Source organism: Triticum aestivum, chromosome 2D (genome assembly GCF_018294505.1).
Source record: "Triticum aestivum cultivar Chinese Spring chromosome 2D, IWGSC CS RefSeq v2.1, whole genome shotgun sequence".
Classification (NCBI taxonomy): domain Eukaryota; kingdom Viridiplantae; phylum Streptophyta; class Magnoliopsida; order Poales; family Poaceae; genus Triticum; species Triticum aestivum.
In genome coordinates, this window is record NC_057799.1 from 320470315 (window position 1) to 320497243 (window position 26929).

General features: G+C 47.1%; 3 protein-coding genes across 4 annotated transcripts; 1 reads left to right on the plus strand and 2 right to left on the minus strand.

Moving 5' to 3' along the window:
• Positions 1 to 9780: 9780 nt before the first annotated feature.
• LOC123052935 (cytochrome P450 81Q32) lies at positions 9781 to 11784 on the plus strand. Its single transcript, XM_044476303.1, has 2 exons — positions 9781 to 10845; positions 10942 to 11784. The coding sequence occupies exons 1-2, from the start codon at positions 9901 to 9903 to the stop codon at positions 11563 to 11565; spliced, it is 1569 nt and encodes a 522-aa protein (XP_044332238.1). The 5' UTR covers positions 9781 to 9900; the 3' UTR covers positions 11566 to 11784.
• A 743-nt stretch (positions 11785 to 12527) lies between these two features.
• On the minus strand, positions 12528 to 17668 carry LOC123052937 (glutamyl-tRNA(Gln) amidotransferase subunit B, chloroplastic/mitochondrial). The gene is made up of 9 exons (XM_044476306.1): positions 17487 to 17668; positions 16293 to 16977; positions 15386 to 15595; positions 14617 to 14757; positions 14324 to 14527; positions 14030 to 14227; positions 13509 to 13577; positions 13034 to 13150; positions 12528 to 12935 (listed from the first exon to the last, which is right to left on the minus strand). Exons 2-9 carry the CDS (start codon positions 16914 to 16916, stop codon positions 12858 to 12860), a joined length of 1641 nt encoding a protein of 546 aa, XP_044332241.1. The 5' UTR covers positions 16917 to 16977; positions 17487 to 17668; the 3' UTR covers positions 12528 to 12857.
• Positions 17669 to 18493: 825 nt separating this feature from the next.
• Positions 18494 to 23591, minus strand: LOC123052936 (YLP motif-containing protein 1). Of its 2 annotated transcripts, none has more exons than XM_044476305.1 (5): positions 23298 to 23591; positions 22422 to 23075; positions 21437 to 22055; positions 19784 to 21122; positions 18494 to 18937 (listed from the first exon to the last, which is right to left on the minus strand). In XM_044476305.1, exons 2-5 carry the CDS (start codon positions 23038 to 23040, stop codon positions 18908 to 18910), a joined length of 2607 nt encoding a protein of 868 aa, XP_044332240.1. In that variant the 5' UTR covers positions 23041 to 23075; positions 23298 to 23591; the 3' UTR covers positions 18494 to 18907. The 2 variants fall into 2 exon arrangements, with proteins under 2 accessions (XP_044332240.1, XP_044332239.1); XM_044476304.1 differs by lacking the exon at positions 23298 to 23591 and adding an exon at positions 23174 to 23234.
• Between the last annotated feature and the right edge of the window lie 3338 nt (positions 23592 to 26929).

The following is a 26929-nucleotide window of genomic DNA, read 5'->3' on the forward strand; positions in this document are numbered from 1 at the left end:
AGTCCATCTGCATGGAGCTTCTTCATGCGCTTGACACCAATGTGACCAAGGCGGCAGTGCCACAAGTATGTGGGACTATCGTTATCAACTTTACATCTTTTGGTATTCACACTATGAATATGTGTAACATCACGTTTGAGATTCATTAAGAATAAACCATTGACCAGCGGGGCATGACCATAAAACATATCTCTCATATAAATAGAACAACCATTATTCTCGGATTTAAATGAGTAGCCATCTCGCATTAAACGAGATCCAGATACAATGTTCATGCTCAAAGCTGGCACTAAATAACAATTATTGAGGTTTAAAACTAATCCCGTAGGTAAATGTAGAGGTAGCGTGCCGACGGCGATCACATCGACCTTGGAACCATTCCCGACGCGCATCGTCACCTCGTCCTTCGCCAGTCTCCGCTTATTCTGCAGCTCCTGTTTTGAGTTACAAATATGAGCAACCGCGCCGGTATCAAATACCCAGGAGCTACTACGAGTACTGGTAAGGTACACATCAATTACATGTATATCACATATACCTTTGGTGTTGCCGGCCTTCTTGTCCGCTAAGTATTTGGGGCAGTTCCGCTTCCAGTGACCACTTCCCTTGCAATAAAAGCACTCAGTCTCAGGCTTGGGTCCATTCTTTGGCTTCTTCCCGGCAACTGACTTACCGGGCGCGGCAACTCCCTTGCCGTCCTTCTTGAAGTTCTTCTTACCCTTGCCTTTCTTCAACTTAGTGGTTTTATTCACCATCAACACTTGATGTTCCTTTCTGATCTCCACCTCCGCTGATTTCAGCATTGAATATACCTCGGGAATGGTCTTTTCCATCCCCTGCATATTGAAGTTCATCACAAAGCTCTTGTAGCTTGGTGGAAGCGACTGAAGGATTCTGTCAATGACCGCGTCATCCGGGAGATTAACTCCCAGCTGAGTCAAGCGGTTGTGCAACCCAGACATTTTGAGTATGTGCTCACCGACAGAACTGTTTTCCTCCATCTTACAACTGAAGAACTTGTCGGAGACTTCATATCTCTCGACCCGGGCATGAGCTTGGAAAACCATTTTCAGCTCTTCGAACATCTCATATGCTCCGTGTTGCTCAAAACGCTTTTGGAGCCCCGGTTCTAAGCTGTAAAGCATGCCGCACTGAACGAGGGGGTAATCATCAGCACGTGACTGCCAAGCGTTCATAACGTCTTGGTTCTCTGGGATGGGTGCTTCACCTAGCGGTGCATCTAGGACATAATCTTTCTTGGCAGCTATGAGGATGATCCTCAGGTTCCGGACCCAGTCCGTATAGTTGCTGCCATCATCTTTCAGCTTGGTTTTCTCTAGGAACGTGTTGAAGTTGAGGGCAACGTGGGCCATTTGATCTACAAGACATATTGTAAAGATTTTAGACTAAGTTCATGATAATTAAGTTCATCTAATCAAATTATTCAATGAACTCCCACTCAGATAGACATCCCTCTAGTCATCTAAGTGAAACATGATCCGAGTTAACTAGGCCGTGTCTGATCATCACGTGAGACGGACTAGTCAACGTCGGTGAACATCTTCATGTTGACCGTATCTTCTATACGACTCATGCTCGACCTTTCGGTCTTCCGTGTTCCGAGGCCATGTCTGTGCATGCTAGGCTCGTCAAGTCAACCTAAGTGTATTGCGTGTGTTCCGAGGCCATGTCTGTACATGCTAGGCTCGTCAACACCCGTTGTATTCGAACGTTAGAATCTATCACACCCGATCATCACGTGGTGCTTCGAAACAACGAACCTTCGCAACGGTGCACAGTTAGGGGGAACACTTTCTTGAAATTATTGCGAGGGATCATCTTATTTAAGCTACCGTCGTTCTAAGCAAATAAGATGTAAAACATGATAAACATCACATGCAATCAAATAGTGACATGATATGGCCAATATCATTTTGCTCCTTTTGATCTCCATCTTCGAGGCGCCATGATCATCTTCGTCACCGGCATGACACCATGATCTCCATCATCGTGTCTTCATGAAGTTATCACGCCAACGATTACTTCTACTTCTATGGCTAACGTGTTTAGCAATAAAGTAAAGTAATTTACATGGCGTTATTCAATGACACGCAGGTCATACAAAAAATAAAGACAACTCCTATGGCTCCTGCCGGTTGTCATACTCATCGACATGCAAGTCGTGATTCCTATTACAAGAACATGATCAATCTCATACATCACATATATCTCATTCATCACATCCTTTTGGCCATATCACATCACAAGGCATGTGCTGCAAAAACAAGTTAGACATCCTCTAATTGTTGTTGCAAGTTTTACGTGGCTTCTATAGGTTTCTAGCAAGAACGTTTGCTTACCTACGTAAAACCACAACGTGATATGCCAATTTCTATTTACCCTTCATAAGGACCCTTTTCATCGAATCCGTTCCGACTAAAGTGGGAGAGACAGACACCCGCTAGCCACCTTGTGCAACTAGTGCATGTCAGTCGGTGGAACCTGTCTCACGTAAGCGTACGTGTAAGGACGGTCCGGGCCGCTTCATCCCACAATGCCGCCGAAACAAGATAAGACTAGTAGTGGCAAGAAAATTGACAACATCTACGCCCACAACAAGTTTGTGTTCTACTCGTGCATAGAAACTACGCATAGGCCTGGCTCATGATGCCACTGTTGGGGATCGTAGCAGAAATTTAAAATTTTCTACGCATCACCAAGATCCATCTATGGAGTTTACTAGCAACGAGAGGGAAGGAGTGTATCTACATACCCTTGTAGATCGCGAGCGGAAGCGTTCAAGTGAACGGGGTTGATGGAGTCGTACTCGTCGTGATCCAAATCACCGATGACCGAGCGCCGAACGGACGACACCTCCGCGTTCAACACACGTACGGAGCAGCGACGTCTCCTCCTTCTTGATCCAGCAAGGGGGAAGGAGAGGTTGATGGAGATCCAGCAGCACGACGGCGTGGTGGTGGAAGTAGCGGGGATCTCGGCAGGGCTTCGCCAAGCACAGCGAGAGGGAGAGGTGTCACGGGAGGGAGAGGGAGGCGCTAGGGGTTGTGGTGCGGCTGCCCTCCCTCCCCCCCACTATATATAGGGCCCCTGGGGGGGTGCCGGCCCTGGGAGATGCAATCTCCAGGGGGGGCGGCGGCCAAGGGGGTGGCTTCCCCCCAAGCCAAGTGGGGGGCGCCCCCACCCCTAGGTTTTCCAACCCTAGGCGCAGGGGGAGCCCCAAGGGGGGCTCACCAGCCCACCAGGGGCTGGTTCCCCTCCCACTTCAGCCCATGGGGCCCTCCGGGATAGGTGGCCCCACCCGGTGGACCCCCGGGACCCTTCCGGTGGTCCCGGTACAATACCGGTGACCCCCGAAACTTTCCCGGTGGCCGAAACTGGACTTCCTATATATAGTTCTTCACCTCCGGACCATTCCGGAACTCCTCGTGACGTCCGGGATCTCATCCGGGACTCCGAACAACTTTCGGGTTACCGCATACTAATATCTCTACAACCCTAGCGTCACCGAACCTTAAGTGTGTAGACCCTACAGGTTCGGGAGACACGCAGACATGACCGAGACGACTCTCCGGTCAATAACCAACAGCGGGATATGGATACCCACATTGGCTCCCACATGTTCCACGATGATCTCATCGGATGAACCACAATGTCGAGGATTCAATCAATCCCGTATACAATTCCCTTTGTCAATCGGTACGTTACTTGCCCGAGATTCGATCGTCGGTATCCCAATACCTCGTTCAATCTCGTTACCGACAAGTCACTTTACTCGTACCGTAATGCATGATCCCGTGACCAAACACTTGGTCACATTGAGCTCATTATGATGATGCATTACCGAGTGGGCCCAGAGATACCTCTCCGTCATACGGAGTGACAAATCCCAGTCTCGATCCGTGTCAACCCAACAGACACTTCCAGAGATACCTGTAGTGTACCTTTATAGTCACCCAGTTACGTTGTGACGTTTGGTACACCCAAAGCACTCCTACGGCATCCGGGAGTTACACGATCTCATGGTCTAAGGAAATGATACTTGACATTGGAAAAGCTCTAGCAAACGAACTACACGATCTTTGTGCTATGCTTAGGATTGGGTCTTGTCCATCACATCATTCTCCTAATGATGTGATCCCGTTATCATTGACATCCAATGTCCATAGTCAGGAAACCATGACTATCTGTTGATCAACGAGCTAGTCAACTAGAGGTTTACTAGGGATACGTTGTGGTCTATGTATTCACACATGTATTACGATTTCCGGATAACACAATTATAGCATGAACAATAGACAATTATCATGAACAAGGAAATATAATAATAACCATTTTAGTATTGCCTCTAGGGCATATTTCCAACAGTGATGATGGTGATGATGAAGTTACCGACACAGGGCTTCGCCTAAGCACTACAACGATATGACCGAGGTGGAAATCTGTGGAGGGGGTCAGCGCACACGGCTAAGACAATTGTCAACTTGTGTGTCTATGGGGTGCCCCCTCCCTCGTATATAAAGGAGTGGAGGAGGGGAGGGTCGGCCCTCTCTATGGCGCGCCCAAGGGGGGAGTCCTACTCCCAGTAAGAGTAGGTTTCCCCCTTCCCTAGTTGGATTAGGAGAAGAAGGAAGAGGGAGAGGGAGAGAAGGAAAGGGGGGTCGGCCCCCACCCCAATTCGGATTGGGCTTGGGGGCGCGCCCTCCACCTGGACGCCTCCTCCTCTCTTCCACTAAGGCCCAATAAGGCCCATTGACTCCCCGGGGGTTTCCGGTAACCTCCCGGTACTCCGGAAAATGCCCGAACTCATCCGGAACCACTCCGGTGTCCAAACATAGCCTTCCAATATATCGATCTTTATGTCTCGACCATTCTGAGACTCCTCGTCATGTCCGTGATCACATCCGGGACTCTGAACTACCTTCCATACATCAAAACACATAAACTCATAATACCGATCGCCATCGAACGTTAAGCGTGCGGACCCTACGGTTCGAGAACTATGTAGACATGACCGAGACTCATCTCTGGTCAATAACCAATAGCGGAACCTGGATGCTCATATTGGCTCCTACATATTGTACGAAGATCTTTATCGGTCAAACCGCTTAACAACATATGTTGTTCCCTTTGCCATCGGTATGTTACTTGCCCGAGATTCGATCATCGGTATCATCATACCTAGTTCAATCTCGTTACCGGCAAGTCTCTTTACTCGTTCCGTAATGCATCATCCCATAACTAACACATTAGTCACATTGCTTGCAAGGCTTATAGTGATGTGCATTACCGAGAGGGCCCAGAGATACCTCTGCGACAATCGGAGTGACAAATCCTATCTCGATCTATGCCAACTCAAAAAACACCATCGGAGACGCCTGTAGAGCATCTTTATAATCACCCAGTTACGTTGTGACGTTTGATAGCACACAAGGTGTTCCTCCGGTATTCGGGAGTTGCATAATCTCATAGTCAGAGGAACATGTATAAGTCATGAAGAAAGCAATAGCAATAAAACTCAACGATCATAATGCTAAGCTAACGGATCGGTCTTGTCCATCACATCATTCTCTAATGATGTGATCTCGTTCATCAAATGACAACACATGTCTATGGTCAGGAAACATAACCATATTTTGATTAACGAGCTAGTCAAGTAGAGGCATACTAGGGACACTCTGTTTTGTCTATGTATTCATACATGTACTAAGTTTCCGGTTAATACAATTCTAGCATGAATAATAAACATTTATCATGATATAAGGAAATATAAGTAACAACTTTATTATTGCCTCTAGGGCATATTTCCTTCACAGGCATGCAGTCCGGCCGTGACTAGCTCTCTCTTTCCATTGGTGTTGAAAATAGAAGTAGAGAAGAAAATATTGCAGCATGTTTAGAGATGCGAGAAACATACGACTTCTCTGTTCTTCATGTGTGTGAGAGTTGAGGCCTAACATTGCCCAGCACTTCGGACCTGCAGTCGCCTTCCACGGCCAGGCGACTGACCATGGAGCAACACATGACGTTCTTCTTGGCGGCCATAACCAATCAGCAGACCTGCCTGCAGCCCGACATCCGCCAGATCTCGCTCCCATAGCCAAGAAGCGGCCCACTAATCCATGCGGCGTGGTGCCAGGAAGAAGAACCAGGGGTGCAGCGGCCGCGACGGCCATCAATCGGCGGCAGCGGTGGAAGCATGTTGTGGCACCGCGCTCTACTGTGCAGTTGGCTAGCTTAATACGGCAAGGTGGGATCCCAACGGGCTAAGTGGGATAGCCTGATTAATTTTTTTTCTGTCCAATGGGATCCCATTAAAGCAATTTAAGTGGGTGGGATAGTTAGTCCCACTTAAATCCACTTCCACCTGCAGCCTGACCTGAGAAGGACGAGCAATCCATGCCTCCCCGACCCGACCTCAGCTTTGTTCCTCTTGTCTGTATATCTCCGGATTTCCCATCCCCGGGCCGCGCGTTGGGCGCACGGCTGCTGCATCCAGTAATCCGGGCGGACATGGCCCCACTGTCACTCCCAAATGGACGAAAAGCGGAAGAAACGAACGTCCATTTGGGATTGGAAGTTGGCCTAAGGCGCAGCACATCCCTTTGATATAAATCGGACACTTGACATCATACGCAACAGAGCAAACGCTTTAAAGTTGGACCATTTCACACACGATTTAAAGAGGCAAGAGCACTAGAGACCCACAAACTTGTGTTGAATGTGATGGTTTAGTCCACAAAGTTGCAAAAGATGATCGACTCATCCAGAAACTTGAAATGCAGCCAATCAAAAGCTTACAATTGGCGCCATGCTGGCAGCTTCGTGGCACAGCACACTCGGCCCAGCGTTTTTGTGAAAAGCCCCTCCATATTTATGAAAATCACTCCCGCGGTAAATGCCTGGGCTGCCTCTTGGTTATTTAATGATACGGCCCTTGGTCGCAAAGTAGCGTGCGCACCCTCGTCACCCCGTGTGGCTGCTCGCGTGGGCTTTGGGCCACTTTTTGGACGGACACGATGCAAGAAACCAATCTAATTCACTTGCAATCCGACACCTTGGTACGCTGCTCCCTACTACAGGAATGCGCTACAGTTTGCTATAGCCTACGCCTAAGCCGGCTAGGCTGCTACAGTGCACTACACCTCTATTGTGCCTCTGCAGACATGCACGTGCTATTATTCTTCATGCATGGGACTAGTTGCATTTTTTTTCCTTTTTGCAACAGCCACACAGTCCTCTCAAGCAGCATGTAATCTAGGATTACAAAGGTAAATTGGTAGCCGAGTACTTTGGTCTGGGAAAATATGCACAAGTATATGTGATCTAGTAAATGTGTTCTTTCTAACTGGCAACTGAATACATGTATCTGACAACCAAACTTTCTGGAAATTGGCAAACAATTACTTTCATAATCTGGCAATTAAGTGTGTTTAACTTTCTAACAAGTACTTCTATAATCTGGCAATTAAGTGTGTTTATTTTTGGCAACAAAGTACTATATAATCTGGTGACTAAGCATGTTTAATTTTGGCAATGCATGATATACACGCTCTTGTGCATATTCTAGAAAAAAAAAATAATTTTAGCAACTAAGTAGTAACACATAATCTGGTGATTAGGCATGTTTAATTTTGACAACTAAGTACTTGTTATCCTATAATCTAGCAGTTAAAGCTTGTTTTTTGTGGGGATTAGTAATTAAGCATGGTAAAATCTGACAGCTAAGCACTCGTACTCAGTCAACTAGTATTTTATAATTTGAAAACTAATCAATTTTAAACTTGATATATCGTGGGTATAAAGTTTGACGCCGTATATCTTCTACCAAAAAGTTAACAACATAAGAGCATCTACAACCGGGTGCTCTATTTCCACCTCATACGTCCGGGCGGGCCGCCCGGTCATTGACCGGTCGCAAAATTTCAATCAAGACGGGTGCCTCAAACGGGCATCAAACGCCCGGGCTGACCGACACCTCTCATGCTTATAGTCATATCCAACCCAAATATGGAGCGGGTATGGGGGCGCTCGGATACGCCCGCCATGTCGAACCCAACCCACATATACTTCTCCCCATCCGTTCACCAGACCAAACTCTAACCACTTCACTCTACTCCCTTCACTCCCCTCCGCCACCCAAACTCACCTCTGGCGATCTCCGACCGTCCCGGCATGGGGGCAGCGGATCTGAATCCTTGACCTCCAGATCATCGATCCCGACGCTAGGTGTGCCGCCGCTGCCTCACCGGAGGCGGTGCGGTCCATCTGGCGTCCAAACACGGTGACGGACGCGCAACCCCTCCGTTCGTGCGTCGAGACCATCGACGCACCATGGGCGTCGCCGAACAAAAACATGGAGTGGCGTGTCCGCTGTGTGGGGCAGCGGGCGCGGGGGGCAGCGACAGCCCTCGCGGTGGTGGACGTCGACGAGGCAGAGTCGCATTCTCTGGCACCCATATGGTGTAGCAGTCCGGGCGTCGCAACCGCGTCGTGGTGGATGTCGCCGGCTCGTCCCAGGACTGATCCATCATCAATCTGACGTCCATCGGCACCGTTCGGGTTCCGGACTCCGACGAGGAAAAGTAGGGTATGGGAGACGGCGGCGCCTTGATCCCGTGAGCCGGCTTATGTCCCATGCCCTACTCTACTTTATCGACGACCGAACCAACACTCTATGGAGCACAGCCGGCTGCCGGACATGGTCATGGCGGAACTGGGCGAGCTTCGCTTACATTAGCTTTCACGTTGCATGTAATAATATGGATTTGAGGTGTCCGGTTGTAGAATCAAATATTTAAGACGTGATCGGTCACTGTATACAGACGTATCCGGTCGCGTCCACGGCATTTGAGGGTTAGATTTGGGCGCCCGGCTGTAGGTCACCTAAACCATATTGTGATTTGTGAATAGTGGCTGCCTACCCCTGACTAGCCAGCAGTGCTTGTAGCTAATTTTTCCCGCAAAAGAAATACTTGTAACTAGTTTTTTTTCTGAATAAGGATGCATGCGCTGCTCTCTCCTTTTAGGGTTTTGGACCATGCCTTGCATGCATGTATGTTGCGTCGCCGGTCCACGTGTTTCATTTTCCGTAGGAAATCTGGATGCACAAGCATCTCTGCATGCGAAAGAAGCGGGTTTGACGAGCCGCAGCACGGCAAGACCAGCATGCGGCGCGGCTTGTCGTGGAAATTATCTCATTTGTCCCACCCCATATCATTAAATAACTAAGAAGCAGCCCAGGTATGTACCGCAGGTATGATTTTCATAAACATGGAGGGGTTTTCCGCAAAAACCCCGTACCGAGCGGCTGTTCTACGAAGCTGCCAGCCAGGCGCCATTTGAATCATCTCATGTGTTTCAAGTTTGTGGATGAGTTGATCTTTTTTGCAACTTTGTGAACTAAACCATCACATCCGATACAAGTTTACGGGTCTCTAGTACTCTTACCTCCGATTTAAACATGGTCAGCTGACCATTCCGCACACGCAGCTTGACCTGTGGCATCACCGCGCATGTCAGTTGCACCATGGACACACACTTTAAAGTTGCAAACACCTCACGAGTCCAACTTGATCAGCTAGCTTCGTGTCACTCGCGGACTTGCCTCGTCAGAAAACAAAAAGGCTACTCTAGCCTCGTGTCACGTACTGGGCCCCGAGATGGGCTTCGGTGGACATTGGACTGGCGTGCGCGGCTGGAACGCGGCGAGGAAAAAAAAAGGAAGAGCAGAATAGTCATACCTGACTACCTGAGAGGGACGACCACTCTTCTTCCCTCCTGCCTGCATATCTCCGGATTTCCAATCCCCAGTGAGAGATTGCTTCTGTCTACCTCCCGAGCCCCAGCTTCCCTCTCCAATCCCCCTTGTCCGTGTGATTTATGAGCACCGCAGAAAGAACAATGGAGATGGGTAGCTTCCCCTTCTTCTACGTCGCCGCCATCACCTTTCTCACCGCCCTTTTGCTCCGCTCCTTCCTCACCAAGAAGCGGCGACGGCTGCCACCCGGCCCGGCGCTGGCGGTCCCGTTCCTTGGCCACCTCCCCTTCCTCAAGAAGCCGCTGCACGCCACGCTCGCGCGCCTCGCCGCGCGCCACGGCCCGGTCTTCTCCCTCCGCCTCGGCTCGCGCCCCGCCGTCGTCGTCACCTCGGCGGAGCTCGCCAGGGAGTGCTTCTCCTCCGACCTCGACGCCACGATCGCCAACCGCCCCCACTTCCCGTCCGTGCGGGAGGTCTCCTTCGACTACACCGTGCTCACCCTCGCCAACTACGGCGCCCACTGGCGCGCCGCGCGCCGCGTCGCCGTCGTGCACCTCCTCTCCGCGCGCCGCGTCGACCTCATGTCCGACGCCGTCGTCGCCCGCGAGCTGCGCGCCCTGGTGCGCCGCCTCGCGCGCCTTACCGCCGGCGGTGCGGCGAGGGTGGAGCTGAAGCGGCGGCTGTTCGACCTCTCCCACAGCGTCCTCATGGAGGTCCTCGCGCGGAGCAGGAACACCTACTCCGACGACGAAGCGGACATGTCCCAGGAGGCGCGGGAGATGAAGGACGTCGTGGACGCCATCGTGCCGCTCGTCGGTGTCGCCAACCTGTGGGACTACCTGCCGGTGCTACGCTGGTTCGACTGGCGAGGCGTCGGGCGGCAGCTGGCGGACACAACCAGTCGGAGGAACGCCTTCATCTACAAGCTCATCGACAGGGAGAGGCGGAAGCAGCAGGCCGCCGCCGACAAGCAGGAGGAGGAGCAGGGCATGATCGGCGTCATGCTCTCGCTGCAGAAGTCAGAGCCCGACCTCTACACGGACAATTTCATCGCCGCCCTCGTCGCCGTGAGTCTCTGTCATCGGTTCCATTCAAGCTCCGTTACCGTTCGTGCCCTGATTATTTCAAACTAATCTTCTCGTATTTGGAATTTTGGATGGAAGAATCTTCTTGGCGTCGGGACAGAGACGACGTCGACGACGACGGAATGGGCGATGGCGCTCCTGCTGAACCACCCGGCGGTGCTAAAGAAGGCACAGGAAGAGATCGACGCGCACCTCAGCGGCGAGCCGAGCCGCCTCCTCGACAAGAAGGACCTGCCCCACCTTCCTTACCTCCACTGCATCATCAATGAGACGATGCGGCTGTGCCCGGCCGCGCCGCTGCTGCTACCACACGAGGCCGCCGCCGACTGCCAGCTCCACGGGTACGACGTCGCCGCGGGCACCATCGTGCTCGTCAACGCGTACGCCATCCACCGCGACCCGGCTGAGTGGGGACCGGCGCCCGAGGAGTTCAGGCCGGAGAGGTTCGAGCATGGCGGCGCCGAGGGGAAGCTCATGATGTCCTTCGGGATGGGAAGGCGCAAGTGCCCCGGGGAGAGCCTCGCCATGAGGACCATGGGTATGGTTCTTGGCACGCTCATCCAGTGCTTCGATTGGAAAAGGGTCGGGGATGAAGAGGTCGACATGGCCGCCAGTTCCGGGATCGTCATGTTCAAGGCCGTCGCTCTGGAAGCTCTCTGCACACCGCGAGCCGGCATGGAAACTCTTCTTCACAAGCTCTAAACTGAAAATGGTTAAAGGAAGCAGAAAATAATTGGAACAAAAGAGTACACACACTAGTAGAAATATAAATAACTATAGTGTAATTAAGTCTTTATTAACTCCACAGTATGTACACATTGCATAGTTTGTACTACCTTTCACAGTAATGTTCTTGTGAATATATCTTCGCAGATGCACATTGTATAACATCCCTAAATTATTTCACAATTTTTGGAAACATGAGGTGTGAGAATATGAGTTGCACATGCAATTAGTTGCCATATTACTTTCCCGTGGTTTGAATGACCAACAAAGGAATCACTTACCGAAAGTATAATGTTATTCATGAAAAGAGTAGCATATTGCAATGGCTGGCAAATTAGCAACTTAATAGTAAAAAAGTAGTAGTTCAAAATTAAGGAGTGTGGCGATTCGGTGCCTGGTCGGGAACAGTAAAATCAAATAAAATACGAAACAAATTCAAAAGAATCTGAAATTTTTCGGCATGCAAGATGCCTGAATGAGTGATGTGAGTGCAAAACTTCGTGTGTGTTTGAAGATTTGAGGAGGTTGTGACAAAAAAAATTGCTTCAAAAGAAACTTCGAAAAAGAGCACTATTTGGATCCGAATTTTTTTTTGTCTAAGGTCCTAGAATGTCCAAATACCGCGAACATCTGCACGCTCCTCGAGCACCTGAGCATCTTTGATGATTCTTTTTACTATTTTTTAGAATTTACTGCTCATCAAAGTGAGATGAGCCCGGGCTGATACGCGTATTACCGAAAATTAAGCAACTTAATAGTAGTTCAAAATGATATGCTAATGCTGGAACAAACTCAAGGGCTTAACTTGGTAGTAGTTCAAAAAGTAAAGCCACATTCAGGATCGTAACTGGTGTATCCAAATTAAAAATGAGTTTACAGCCGCGTAAGATCAAATGCAAAAAAGACGCGAGTAGAAACATGTAAGCATACGCAACTGATTCATCTGCACAACACGCCACGCCAGTCTATTATCAGCTCAAACACATACCATGCATATCCTTCATTGTATCATGTGAACTGGATTGCTTTTCGAAAATCCACTCTCTAGTGAAAAGAGAGCGAAATGTAATCAACACTTCAAACTCCAAGTGTCACCGCTTGGAATAAGCGGTTAGCTATCTAAAAAACAATCAACAACTCAAAAAAAAAACTCCAAGTGTCTTTACAAAAGAATGCGGTTCCGCTGCAGGGTTTCACTTTAGTTAATCTGATGGTTCACTCATCAAGGGCAAAATATTCTCTGTGTGCCGAAACACCCCTCGGCAATTTTAATTGCCCTTCAACTTCTCCCCGAGGATTTTGTTCAATAAAACAGGACTTGCTTTACCTTTCGATGCTTTCATCACCTGGAATCAATTTAAATAATATGATCAGCTATCGGGACTGCAGGGGCAAAAGAATATAGTGAGGGGAACACAGCTCCAGATTCAAAAATATCACAAACCTGGCCAGCGAAAAATCCCTGCAACTTGGTTTTCCCAGCCCGATACTGCTCAAGTTGCTTCGGATTCTCGGCGAGTACTTTATCTACCATGGCCTCAATTGCTGCTGGATCTGCTATCTGTCATATCCAGCAGTACAGTTTTTCACTCAGAAAAAACCCAGGCAGAAATTAAAGGCACTAAAATCTCATCTGCTACAGTAGAAGTAATATAGTACTCCCTCCATTTGTTTTTATAAGACGTTTCCGACAGCTTGCTTTGTACTGTTTTGAACAGTGTCTGAATGTCTAAAACGTCTTATAAAAATAAACAGAGGTAGTAAATCAGAAGGGCGCATCGATTTTTTTTTCTCACTAGCTTCAGGATGTTTGTTACTACTTGATTATTCCTCAGCACAGCAGGGCTGCAGTGATCATAATATCTGACGACATTCAAACTACTGTGTGATTCGAAATGGTTCTAGTGTGACCACATTACCTGAACCAAATCTTTCTCCTCTATCACCGACTTAACAGTTCCGCCTTTGGTAATGAGCTCAACAAGAATCTGCAAGGGCAGAATCGGAAATGGTATTATAAACTAACTATGACTAATGGTACTAAAACCTAACAAGACTGCAATTTTTTATAACAGAAAGTGTCAGGAAGGCATGCAAAATATTTCAGAATAACTAAAGTACTAAAGTTCATTCTTGTGCAATCTGCAAAAAATTCCCCAGAGGCAGCAGCGGAAACAGATAGTGTTTTCCTTTCCTATTTTGAAACTTATCTTTTCCATAGCCACCCAACTATGCAAATCTTATTTCTTTTTGTAACTGAAAACTATGCAAATCTTCAGACTGACATAGTGCAAAAGAAACTGTCAAAATTCAAGTTTTGGCCATCATAATCAGTGCAGCACCATCAAATGGAAGAGACTGCAAACAACCCAGAAGTGCTTCAACCAAATCAAAGTCCAAAAGGCGTGACACACAAACAACAATACTTAAGAATAGTTACCTCCTTGCCAATCTTCCCACTGATAGTACCATTCTTTATGAATGCAATCAGTTCAGAAAGCTCAAGAGGTGTTAGTTTAATTTCATCAATAGAGAGCTTTTCATTCTTCAGATAAGCCGTAATGTCACCCATGATCCAATTAGCAGCCAGCTTTGCATCAGCACCACGCTCAAGTGTAGAATCGAAGAAATGAGCAACCTGGGACGAACATACACATATCACACTTTGAAATATACTTCAGTAACATAACATGCATGACAAAGTAAAAATGAGAGTAATACAGAAGATAATTACAATATCGTCATTAGCAAGGAAAATAACATCTTGCATGCTGAGCCCCATGTTCTCATAACGCCTACGCTTTGCCTCTGGAAGCTCCGGCATTGAATTACGAATTTCATCAATGTAATCACTAGTCAGAACAACTTCAGGAAGATCAGGCTCAGGAAAATATCTGTAGTCGGCAAGTCCCTCCTTTTTCCGCATTGTAAAAGTTTTCTGAGTGCAGACAATGAAACGAATTTAAAGATGGTAGAAAAAGACCAATAGGTGAAAACAAAAGTCAACCAGCGAGGTGAGGCAACAACCTGAGAAGATTCATCCCATAGACGGGTTTCCTGTACAATTTTGTCAGCCTGGCTTTCTTTGTGAAGAAGAATCTGTCGGGATATCTCATAATCTATTGCCCTACTTATTTCAGAAAATGAGTTCATATTCTTTATTTCAACCTGTCAGAAATTAGAATTGAAAGAAGCCTGTGACGCCACATTGTCATCTTACAATAGCTACAAAAACTCAGAAGTTATCGCCTTTTAAAATAATGGTCCCGTTGTAATGTCCATGGTTGCTAAGATTTCCATACAAGCGCGCTTGATCGAACAGACAGTCATTGCAGCATGCATGAAGGATTTTCATCTAGGATGAATTCAACCAATGACAAGACAGGATGTTTTGAAGGGAAAGAAAAATAACTCAGGATAATAAGGGAAAATATCTACAATTTTTACAAGCATACATGATTTTCTTTTCCTATACAAAGAAGTTAACCTCTAAAAAATTGAGATATTTCATGCACTCACCAAATGGCTAACCAAATAACTTCTGATTCTACCTATATAACATGCAATGTCAGTTTTATATGATGTACTGAAAATATCTGAGAAAATCATAAAGGGATTTTATTGTTTAAACTGATAGCTTTGCAAGAAATCTAGGCTTTAATGGCCTAGCATGTGCTTCGGACATAAAGTGCATTGACGAATCATCAGATCATAACACTGATGCAAATGTTGTCGGCATGGAATATATTAATACAGAATAAAAACAGTTGAGGAAGTCTAAAGTTTTGATGGTTACCTTTGTACCGAATTCTGATTGTCCAATAGGCCGGACAGATACATTGACATCACAGCGGAGGGAACCTTCCTGCATGTTGCCATTGCCCACTCCCAGGTATCTAACAACCCTTTGTATCTCAGCACCATACTCAGCAGCCTCTATGCCTGTCCTCATATCTGGTTCTGAGACAATCTCTAGCAAAGGGACGCCGGCTCTATTTAGGTCAACCTAGCCAACCAGAATAGCAACCACTTTAATGACTTTAAAGTTGTAGCTACCAATACAATGAGCCAGTACATAATTGTTTGATGCTGAATTTGCTCTATTTTATTACTTGTTCTCTCTATCTATGATTTTCTGTCATAGATTGGATGAGCTGGTGCACAAGCACATTGTCTAGCGATGCTTTCACATAACCACACATGTAATGACACCTTGTTACAGATTGCCCAAACCTCATGTTCTTGTATCAGATTTGAGAAGGCCTCTTTGCTTCTATGAAAGGCAAAGATCTAAACACAGTGATCTGACATCAAGTGCAATTAAGCTGCTCTTGCCCCATGATGTGTAGGATTTGAATTTATGTTTGATATGAGATTGGTACTTACCTTCTGTATGACAGAAAGTACAGTTTCCTCTTATTATATGCCCCCTCTAGCATCAAATGTACAAGAAACACAATTCCCTGTATTACTTGATCTTCTCAGTTACAGTCCAATGTGTCAGAGAGTTCGTCTCTTAAGTAAATTCCATGACTCCTCATCTTTAGCATTTATGAATGCATCGGTTTAGAAATGTACTGTTGCGCTGTGGTGAATGTCAACTTTTCCATGATTCCAGGGCCATATCACAGAGCATCGCAGAATAGAATGAGAATAAAATATAACAGGAAACAGGTACTTAGTTAGGAAATAACAAGGAAAACCTGAGAAAAACTCCCGGATTCAGAGTGAAGCAGCTTGCCAGCATCTTCTTCCATATGAACCCGCGTGACCCCAAATCGCCTGTGACCACCACCAAACTCCATTGGAATATCCAAATCAAGGTAACCCTTCTCAGCAATCGGAATGTCAAACTGCGAAATCTGGTATCCCTTGGGCAGGTCTGGGTAGAAGTACTGCTTTCGGTCAAACTTGGATGTCATGGAAATCTCACAGTTGAGAGCGAGGCCTAGCTTGACAGCACATTCAACAACCTTTGCGTTCAGAACCGGCAATGTCCCGGGGTGGCCCATGCAGGTGGGGCAAACGGTGCTGTTTGGCTGGGAGCCATAGTCGTAGGGGCAGGAGCAAAATGCCTTTGTGATGGTCGAGAGCTGGACATGGGTCTCAATGCCGATCACCGCTTCAAAACCTTGTGTCTTGTGCTCCGCCGCCTCCTTGGTGGCCTGTTGAATTGATTTGCGCACTGATTTGGGCTCACTAGTCTGCACGCTCTCCACCCTAGTTGTGAAGTGGGCTAGCGGATGACGTCGAGTGGTACAGAACAGGCCTGCATTTGCTCCAAATAAGGTTTGTGTTCTGATCCCTCGTAGGAGTGTTAGAGCCATTGTGGCCAATGTGCCTCTTGTCTACAGCAATTCACAATCTACTGGATGGGCAACAAACAGCCTGCAAGAGGAAGAGAACAAAAAACTTGAATACAGCCAGATTTCAGGATAACATGAGAAGCCAATTCACAGTTTAGCTGGCATTGTTGTCACTACGTTTAGGTGGCTACACAAATGATAAACCCGTCCAATCCTCTCACGACGGCGACTCTCACCAAAGATGAATCAAGCCATGCTTGCTCTCCAGATGAATCAGAAAAATCAATCCTACTGTTTTCTAGTACCAGACTTGATTGCTGGTAACTCTGAAACTAATCTATGAACCTTTTACCAAAGACAAAACCACCATGAAGTCAAACATACTCAACCTAGTACGAAAGCAGTATCGTCGCAATATTTGCTGAGTAGTACTCACGAGATGAGCTATTACGAAGTTTCTTGAATAAAAAACTACGCCAGTAACCAATGAGCTATTACAAAGTTGATGGCATACGAATGAATCCACTGTTAGGGGAGGGGAGGGGAGGGGAAGGAGTGGGCTGAGGGGAGGGGCCGGGACGGAAGCTGTACCTCGGCAGCAGCGACAGCGAGGAGGCCCGCCGGTAGAGAGAGATCGAAGGCGAGGAGATGCAGAGCAAGGCGCGCCAGCGGAAGGGAGAAAGGAGAGGCAGTGGAGAGGGCTTGTTTAGGATGATTTTCCTTTCCAGACTAATCATCAATCGCCAGGGGGCGAGCTGGACCCCTGGAAAAAAGGGCCATGGCCCCAGACTTTGATGACAATGGCCCGCCCAATTCTCTCTCCCTGCTCAGCCCAACTCAGCCCAGTGAGAGAGATGCTGAGGCCATTAATCCCTGCCCTCGCTCTAGGCTCTAGCTGGCAAAGACTTTCACATCCCTCAAAAAAAAAAAGAACTGGCAAAGACTTGAAATGTGCTTGACACGACAGGGCAAGGACACAATGGCAAAGGAACTGGAGACGTCGGGAGCTCAAACTGAACTCTGCAATATCAACTTATTCACATTGATGTTGTTCACATTTAAAATCTTTTTTCTGCACAGTATTATATGCTCTACAGAATTTTGAAACGGCTAGAGAAAAATAGTGTGCCTTTTAAAAATAAAATAAATCGGGATGGAAAATTAAAACGATTAGGGGTTAATATAAAAGGCTCACCAACTTTGGTGGAAATCATCAGATCTCCCAAGCTTCAATCAGATATAGTCCATTATCCTCTTCTTATACTATTTGAAAGCACAACTCAATCCAACAAATAGATTGACTTCAGGGAGGGACACCCCACGCAGACCAATAAATGCAAATAAGCTACAGTATTTTCCTATATCTATCTAAATAAAGGCTTGATACTGCAAAACCTGTGCTAGCAAATTTTCTCCAAGTGAATTCGACCAGACCATGGCTTGAGCTCCTGAGGAAATAACAGGACTCCCAAAACGAAACACTAATGATTGCTCCGACTTAAAAGAGAATAGTTTGATCTTTCCACCAGTTCCTTTTGTACTTGATCTTCACGATTAAATCTAGACTATCAGCAGCAAGGACATGTAAGATCATCTGATGAAGGTAAGCATGACGCCTTGGTCCACACTTAAGTACTACTACAAAAATACAAAAATGGATGTTCTAAAGAAACCAGCTCAACAAAAATTACATCATCCTGCTATCAGGCCTATCACTTACCCTGTGTTGGGTGGAAAGGGAAAGAAAATATCAACAAAGTGCTTTACAACCAACAGAACAGGACTAGGCAGCAACTTAACCGAATATGGAACTGATGTTTTAAACACGTGATTCTAATACAGCCATTCCCTCAGTACTTACAAGAATACCTTCTTGCTAAAGGGCTTTCTCATGTAAATAGATGTTCCAAGAGAACAATACACGACTTGCCGCCTGAATCAGTATTCTTCACAGGTTCTACAACTGCAAAGGAAGTCTCTTCTGATTGGCCCAGCCCAATTTAAGGATGCAGCTATAACTTCACATACTTGTCAACATAACCCTGAAGAAATGAAATAAATCGATTGGTACATACATATACAAACATAATTATGCTGAACACAAGTAAAGAGCGTGTGAAACGCTATATATATGTAAAACTTAGAATTATGTGCACCCATGCATAGCTGTTCTTCCAATTTGTTCACTTTTTTCTCGGAAAACGGTAAGGGAGTTACCTGCTGAAACATATTAATACTTAAAACAAATTTACTACTGTAACAGACTGCAAGGCTTCATTGCCATAAGAAGCCTACACAATCTGGAAACTAAAATAACCAACACCTAAAACTGAAACCAGCAACCAAAATAAGAACGCTAGAAGAACAAAAAGTGCACAAGAATGCCTTTATTCATCCTAAATAAACTCAACATCTCAGCCAATTAGACAGAGCATCAGCAAACTGTTGAAAAACTATAGCCTTCCAACTGTTCCTTCTTGTCAAAACATTCCAACAATTCAATGTAAACGGTTCAATAAATAAAACTTGCTTGCCTCCAGGTTGTTATTTATCTAATTTAAGCATTCAAAACTTAAGATGAATCCCAGCCTCCCAAACATAACAGTGTAAACTAGAATTACATGATGCTAAATTCATACCCAATTACCAAAGAATTCTCGACATCTCCATTTACAAAATCATAGTTTAAGAACTGAATAGCATGAAGACAAGAAAATATGTTGCGTTTCACACTATAACAGGCATAGCATATTTTCCATGGGTGTTTAGATATTTAAACAACCATGTAAGATGACCATATACTGGAAACTGTAAAGTAAACATATTGCCAGAAAGAGTACTGGCAGATTCAGTACATAACCAGTATGCTGGTAGCAGTGTAGACATACCATTACTAGTTTGGTTACTTTCCTTTGAGAAGACTGGACATACTGTCTAATCTTGGCTGGTGTTTTCGGTATATGATTGCCAGGAACCGAACTAGAGACCTTATCAACTGTTTTCTTCACAATCATTTTGAAAGCCTCTCTGCTCATGTTTCCCTGCCTCCATGATGGCTTAAGAACTTCTTTAACGAAATCTGCAATAGCAACCTTAAAAAGCTTCATTGATCTGGAGTCCTTACTCTTCTTACTTACATCCAATGACTGGTCATTGTCGATATCACCAGGAATATCTGAGCTATAGTCTTTAGCACCCAAGGGCTCAGGACTTACATTCTCCACCACACCTGTTTCAGTATCTGCTGCCACCTCTCCAAGTTCTACAACTGATTCGGCAACAAGCCCGAGTCCGTGCATATTTTTACTCTCGACTTCTATGTTCACAAGTTTTGATGCGTTGCGACTACCAGTGGCACTCAGATTCGCCTCTTGACCAAGATCCATCTTGTTGATTGAATTGCTTGAGGGTTCAATACTATCCAGAAGTGGATCATAGGGACCCATAGGAGTAAAGCCAGGACAAGGTTGTTTCTGCCGACTGGGCACAACTTCTGCAGAACTTTCATTGAAACGAATTCCAGATCCAGGAACAGACTGACCAAAAGGACTAGTTGTATTCATGAGCTCTACTGCTTTTGCTGAAGCAGACTCAACTGCATTTGGACTTTGAATAGGACTAATATCAAGGGTCGGATCTGTTTCAAAGGTAGATGCAAATGGGTTGTAGTGTGGCTTGATAGACGATTTAGGCAGAACAATGTCAGATATAGGTACAGGACCCAAGTCACTACTTCCTGGCAGATTTGATGGAAATATCTGGAAAGATGGGTAAGCTATGTTAGCTCCCGGAGCCAAACTGCCAGAAGGAGGCTGTTGCTGGTTATATGAAGATTGATGACTTGAATAAGACAGGCCTACACCAGCAGAAAACTCTGGCCGTCCATCTGGAAGAAGAACTGGTGCATTGTCGAGGGAAAAAGGGCTCTTAAACTCATCATTGTGGAAGGCAGCAGGCTGCTGTTGAGAAGGAAGAACTGGCTGGGGAGCATGAGGATGGAAATCCAATGGCCTAGGATGAGAAACATCTGGTGCAGGATAGGTTCTTATCTGATTCTGCAGGAAATCATTTGATGGTGCCATAGCATTTGGCTGAAACTGCATCTGGGGTTCTGAACTTGCAACTAATTGGTGTCCTGGTAGCAAACTCACATGGTGTGGTGATTTGCTCTGATGAAGATTAACCCGCTTAGCAAGTGGTGACCTGCTTTGCCTTTCATGTGATGAACTGAAACAAGAAAAAACGCGTTCTTAGAAATCCAGAAGGGGACCTAATAATAAACTACTCCCTCCGTTCCTAAATATTTGTCTTTTTAGATATTTCAAATGGACTACCACATCTGGATGTATATAGACATATTTTACAGTGTAGATTCACTCATTTTGCTCCGTACGAGTCACTTGCTGAAATCTCTAGAAAGACAAATATTTAGGAACGGAGGGAGTAGATGGAATGTAAAACGAATTAGAGGCAAAAAAAAGGCTTCCAATTTATGGAGATAAGCGGATGCATTTTTTAGTGAATGATAGAAGGTCCGGTACCTTTGGGATGGACTGTGCTTGTTCTCTCCAGAAAGGCTACAGCTCCTCCTTGCTATAGGTGACTGGCTACGGATTCGTTTTGTCTGGATCCTCCCATGCCTTTCACTATGTTGCCTTCCAGCAGACTCACTGCCACTTAAACTTTCTGTGACTGGCTGCCCCGGCTCATCTGAGTTGTGATTTATTGGACTTCTCTCATCCTTATGCTGATGCATTCTAGGCTCATAATTCTGCTGAAGGCAAGGGGCTGCATTCACATTTTCCTCTGCATTAGTAACCTGCTGATGACCAATTTCAGTGTTTATATCACTTGATTGATTCGGCTCATTATCTTCAGGCAGCACAGGGTTGCTGGAAGCACGAGTATGCTCCTCCTCGTCCTCGCTATCATCTGAGGCATAGTCTTGTTGTATTAACTGCAACTGGTTCCCAGCTTCGACAGACACATTTCCAGTTTTAGTCTTCCCACTGCTGCCAGGTGCCAAATCACTGCCAAGGTTGGACATGTCATTAACAGCCTTTGGCACATTAACAGTATTATTATCTCCAGAGCATTCAGCAGCAGCAGGCGAAGAATTGACAACGCTCAGATGAACCCTTGATGGTGAGTCCTCATCTCCTGAAATTTAACTTCAGAAAGTAAATTTACAGAAATAAACTAGCTCAAGAATGAAGCTGAATGCAGTGTCATATCAATCCAGAAGTCTGAGTAGTGGTACATTGGGAGAAGGACATAGATATATTGATAGTTAGCCATCATATAGATTGCTATGCAGATGGACAAGGTTGATGATCATAGAACTGTACAGAAAAAGAAGAGAACATACTGGACCACTATCAGGTAAAATGGGCAGGATACCAAATAAACCCACAGAGTAATTAACAACTTGCACCATAAGATGTGCCAAGCTGAATGTTACGATACAACCCCGCAAAAAAGGAATGCTGTGATACACAATGTGGAGAGTGGGGAGCATCCACTCACCACCCATATCCATATCCGAGTCATCAGACACAATTAATTCAGTTGCTTCTTTCTCACTTTTGCCTTCATGACCACCATCTGGGGCACCTTCCTTTCCTTCTGTCTCTGAATATGACTCTGCAGTTGCTGGAGCAGCTGGTGGTGACGGAGGCATGAGAGGGGGAGAAGATGGTGGCGGGGGTGGAGGTGGCAGGTTATCTGGAGCAATGCTTGGTGGCCGCGGTGGTGGTGGAGGGAGAGGCACTGGCATGGGATACTGCGGAGGGGGCTGATACATGGCTTGCGGCGGCCCAGGCATTTGCATATGCCCAAAACCCCTCTGATGTGGGAGCATTGGCATGTGGTGCATCTGACCGAGATGGGCATAGGGATAGGCCTGATTCTGATGTGGCAGCATGCCATGCTGGTGGTACTGCCCAGGCGGTGGACGCATTGCTGGGGGCTGCGGGTACTGCGCCAACGGCGGTGGCGGTGGTAGCGACTGCTGAGGGAAGCCAGCCGTCACCCCAGCTTGTGGTCGAGGCGGTGGTGGCGGCAGCGGTTGCTGCGACAGCGGCGGAGGCGGCGGTGGTGCGGCATGACGGAAGTGTGGATTAAAGCCCCCTCCCTGTCCGTACATCCCCGGCTCGGAGTCCAAACCCTTGAAGAAACCGCCTGCAAAATAGTAGAGAGCTGCTGGTTATTACTCCACAAAACGAACTAATCGAACAGGAGATGGGGAACAATCAAACACCCAGACGCGATTAACCCACCAGAAGCACCCCCATTCCGCGAACCACAAACCCTAGATCGAATCATGCAAGGATCGAAACGACCGTAGCAACCGCACCACGAACCGGGAGTCGATGAATGCGCGGAGGGGGGCTCGAAAATTACCTCCCGCGAGCTGGGTTCGAGTTGGAATCGAAGCGAAATCTCCGGGGGGGTCGTCGAGGGTTCGCGACGGCCGGCAGTCGCCGGCGGTTGGCTTCTGACCTCGGACGAACGGGCGGGGCCGGCGGCGCGCGGCGGGGTTCGGATGCGACCGGCGAGGTTGGGAGTGGGAGCGGATGGATTGGGGAGAAAGAACCGGCTCGGGCTGGGTTGGGTGGATGGGCTCAGGTCGGTCAGGTCGGCTTGGCGATCGTACGGGTGTGGTTCTCAGCAAGTTCGTGCTCTGTTCAAGGTTCAAAAGGCTTTTGCGTAAGGCCGATAAACGGCGTAGGTCAACCGATCCTAACCCAGGATCGGTCGCCTCCTGTCCGTTCCATCACGATGTCCCGGCAGTACAATCACTTTCTACCCCAATCCACTTGCACACGTAGCCACCCTTCACAAACATAGTTGGCCCAGGATGGATTTGGAAAGCGAAAGTTCCTCTTAAAATCAAATTCTTTATGTGGCAGTTGGCCCAGGATGCTGTGCTCACTAGGCAAGTGATGAAGAAAAAGAAGTGGCCAGGAAATCCCTGTTGCTCGTTTTGCAATGAAGCAGAAACTTCACAACATTTGTTTTTTTTCATGCCATGTTGCGAGGGTGGTGTGATGTTGTGTGGGGATGGTTCTGGGAACTGATAGATGTCCCAGCAACCAATGGCAATATTATGCTTGGTGCTACTCTTTTCTCCCTGTTGGAGCTAAGTTCTATACTGTTGGTCTTGCTGCGGCTTATTGGTCCATTTGGCTGGCTCGAAATCGAGCAACTTTTGAAAAGCAAATCAAAATGCCGTTTGAGATTGTGTTTGCTATGTGCTCGTTTCTCTTATATTGGGCAAGGTTACAGCAAGAAGAGGATGGCAAGGAGCTTCGCGCGGGGGCTGAGATGCTCAGGTCAAGCACGATGCAGATGATGAAGACGTGCGCAGCAATCAGACGTCCGATCGCGGGGGGATAGCTTCGAGCTACTGCAACTCCATACGAAGCTGATGGCGTTTTGGTCTTCGCCTGCTTGTTCTTGATCTCGTTTTGGGTCCAAGTTGCCCTTATGGTTTGTGTCGAACTGTTCCTGTAGGCAGACTTATATATGGTGTTGTTTAGGTTTTCGCCCCATGGCACTCGTCTTGATGTCGGGCGTGGTGCAGTGGGTTTCCTAGCAATGCCCGAACTCGCTTTACCTCTTTCCCTCTCTCTGAAATGTTTTCTGGAACTGATGTATTTCCGTTCATTTGCAATGGAAAGGGGTTCAAGCCTGGTTCAAAAAACAAACAAACATACAACGTGTTTTCTGTCTCCTGTTGGTCGTCCTTCCCGGCCACCACCCTCGTCGTCGGTCATTGCTTGTCGCCCTCGCCATCGGTCGCGGGTCGTCATCCTCGCCGCTCGTTGCAGCTCGTCCTCATCGTCGCCGCCCTTGCACTGTTGTCGCGGTAGGTGGCTCATTGTAGCATCGCCCGTCGCCCAATGCAGCAGCTCGACTCGGCGGTGTAGCTCGTCGTCGCACGAGTGCCCTCCGCCACATGGAGCAGCATCGTCGCATCATCACCGCTCGTCCCCCATCATCACCGATTGTAGCAATGTCGTTGCCGGTTGCAGCTTTATCTTGGCCTATTGCAGCTCTGCCCCTTGCCAGTTGCAACTCTGACATGGTCGATTGTAGCTATGCTCGCAGACAGGGGAAGCTCGGTGCACCACCGGTCGCAGCGCCGGTGTCATCACGCACCAGCCATTGTCTCCCTAGGTGGCTCGGCTGGCAGCATACGCATGCACCCCTCGCAGCACCGCGCGAACCAGCTTGCGAGTGGAGCATGTTGTCGGTGTCAAAACCGGCGGATCTCGGGTAGGGTGTCCCGAGCTGTGGATTTGGGACCAATGGGGAACAGGGGACGAAGGACACAATGTTTACCCAGGTACGGGCCCTCTCTAAGAGGTAAAACCCTACGTCATGCTCGATTATATTGAAGTGTATAGGATGGTTACAGAGTCGATCTACCACGAGATCAGATGAACTAAACCCTAGGCTAGTGGGATGATGGTTGTTGTTCTAGCCTCTACAGACCAAACCCTCTGGTTTATATAGACACTAGGGGTACTAGTGTTACACATGGTCGATTACAACAAGGGGAATAAACATGCCGAATCTTCCATCTTGACTTGGAGGACACACCAAGACTTCGAGGGTTTCCTGTCCGGACACGGAGTCGCCTTGTAGCTCGGTCTCGTAGTAGTCATACCGTCGGCCACCCGTCGGCCCATAAGTAGGTCGGCGGCCCGTGGACCCCCTAGTCCAGGACTCCCTCAGTAGCCCCCGAACTAGCCTCCAACGCCGGCGTCTTGTAACTCCTGAACCTGCAATCTCCAGCTTGCGGGCGAGTTCTTCTCTCCCCATGTGTTCGGAATAATCTTCCTCGGTTGAATCTCCAAAAAAACCATCTGGTCAAGTTCGGTCATGCACTCCATTAAGTAGTATCCGGAATCCGGATTATCGGTCTTACTTAGCCTCGAAGGCCAACCTCTCAAGTGTGAACAGTGCCTTCGCCTGATAACTTTCGGCGAAGGGTCACGTCCGGTCATAAACACCGAACCGTTGTGAGTACTTGACGCGCGGTTCGAGCCAGCCACTTCATAGGCACGTCTCATCGAGGTGGGGATCGTGCCCCGCTTTTTGATATGATCAATGATTTTGATCATCCCACTCGCGCATAACATTACGAGTATATCGGGAAGTGGAGAGACCTGCGGCGCAGTTAAAGGACCTTTGGTATTTCGGCAGCCTATAAAAGGGGAACGGCCATTGTTATCGGTGTGCGCCTTCTCCTTCCTCTCGCCATCACTTGCCCAATCTTCGGAGCTCCAGCGCTGATACACCTCCAACGTATCTATAATTTTTGGTTGTTCCATGTTGTTATATTATCATTCTTGGATATTTTAGAATCATTTTATAACAACTTTATATCATTTTTGGGACTAACCTATTGACATAGTGCCCAGTGCTAGTTCCTGATTTTTGCTTTTTTTTTACTTCGCTTTGAAGCAATATCAAACAGAGTCCAAACGTAGCGAAACTTTTTGGAGATTTTTTATGGACCAGAAGACACAAGATGGGCCAAAGAAGTACTAGAGGGGTGCCCCAAGGGGGGCACAACCCACCTGGGCGCGCCTTAGGGGAGTCGACGAAACACAATTCCAGCCGCCGCAAGTTCCAGAACCACAAGATCCAATCTAGACACCATCACGGAGGGGTTCATCATCCTCATTGGTGCCTCTCAGATGATGCGTGAGTAGTTCATTGTAGACCTACGGGTCCGTAGGCAGTAGCTAGATGGCTTCTTCTCTTTTTTTGATTCTCAATACAATGGTTTCTTGGAGATCTATTTGATGTAACTCTTTTTGCGGTGTGTTTGTTCGGATCCGATGAACTTTGAGTTTATGATCAGAACTATTCAATCCATGAAAATTATGTGAGTTTTGATCTCTTATATGCATGATTACTTATAGCCTCGTATTTCTTTTTTCGAAGCTTTGGTTTAGTTAGGCCAACTAGATCGATTTTTCTTGCCATGGGAAGAGGTGCTTTGTGATGGGTTCGATCTT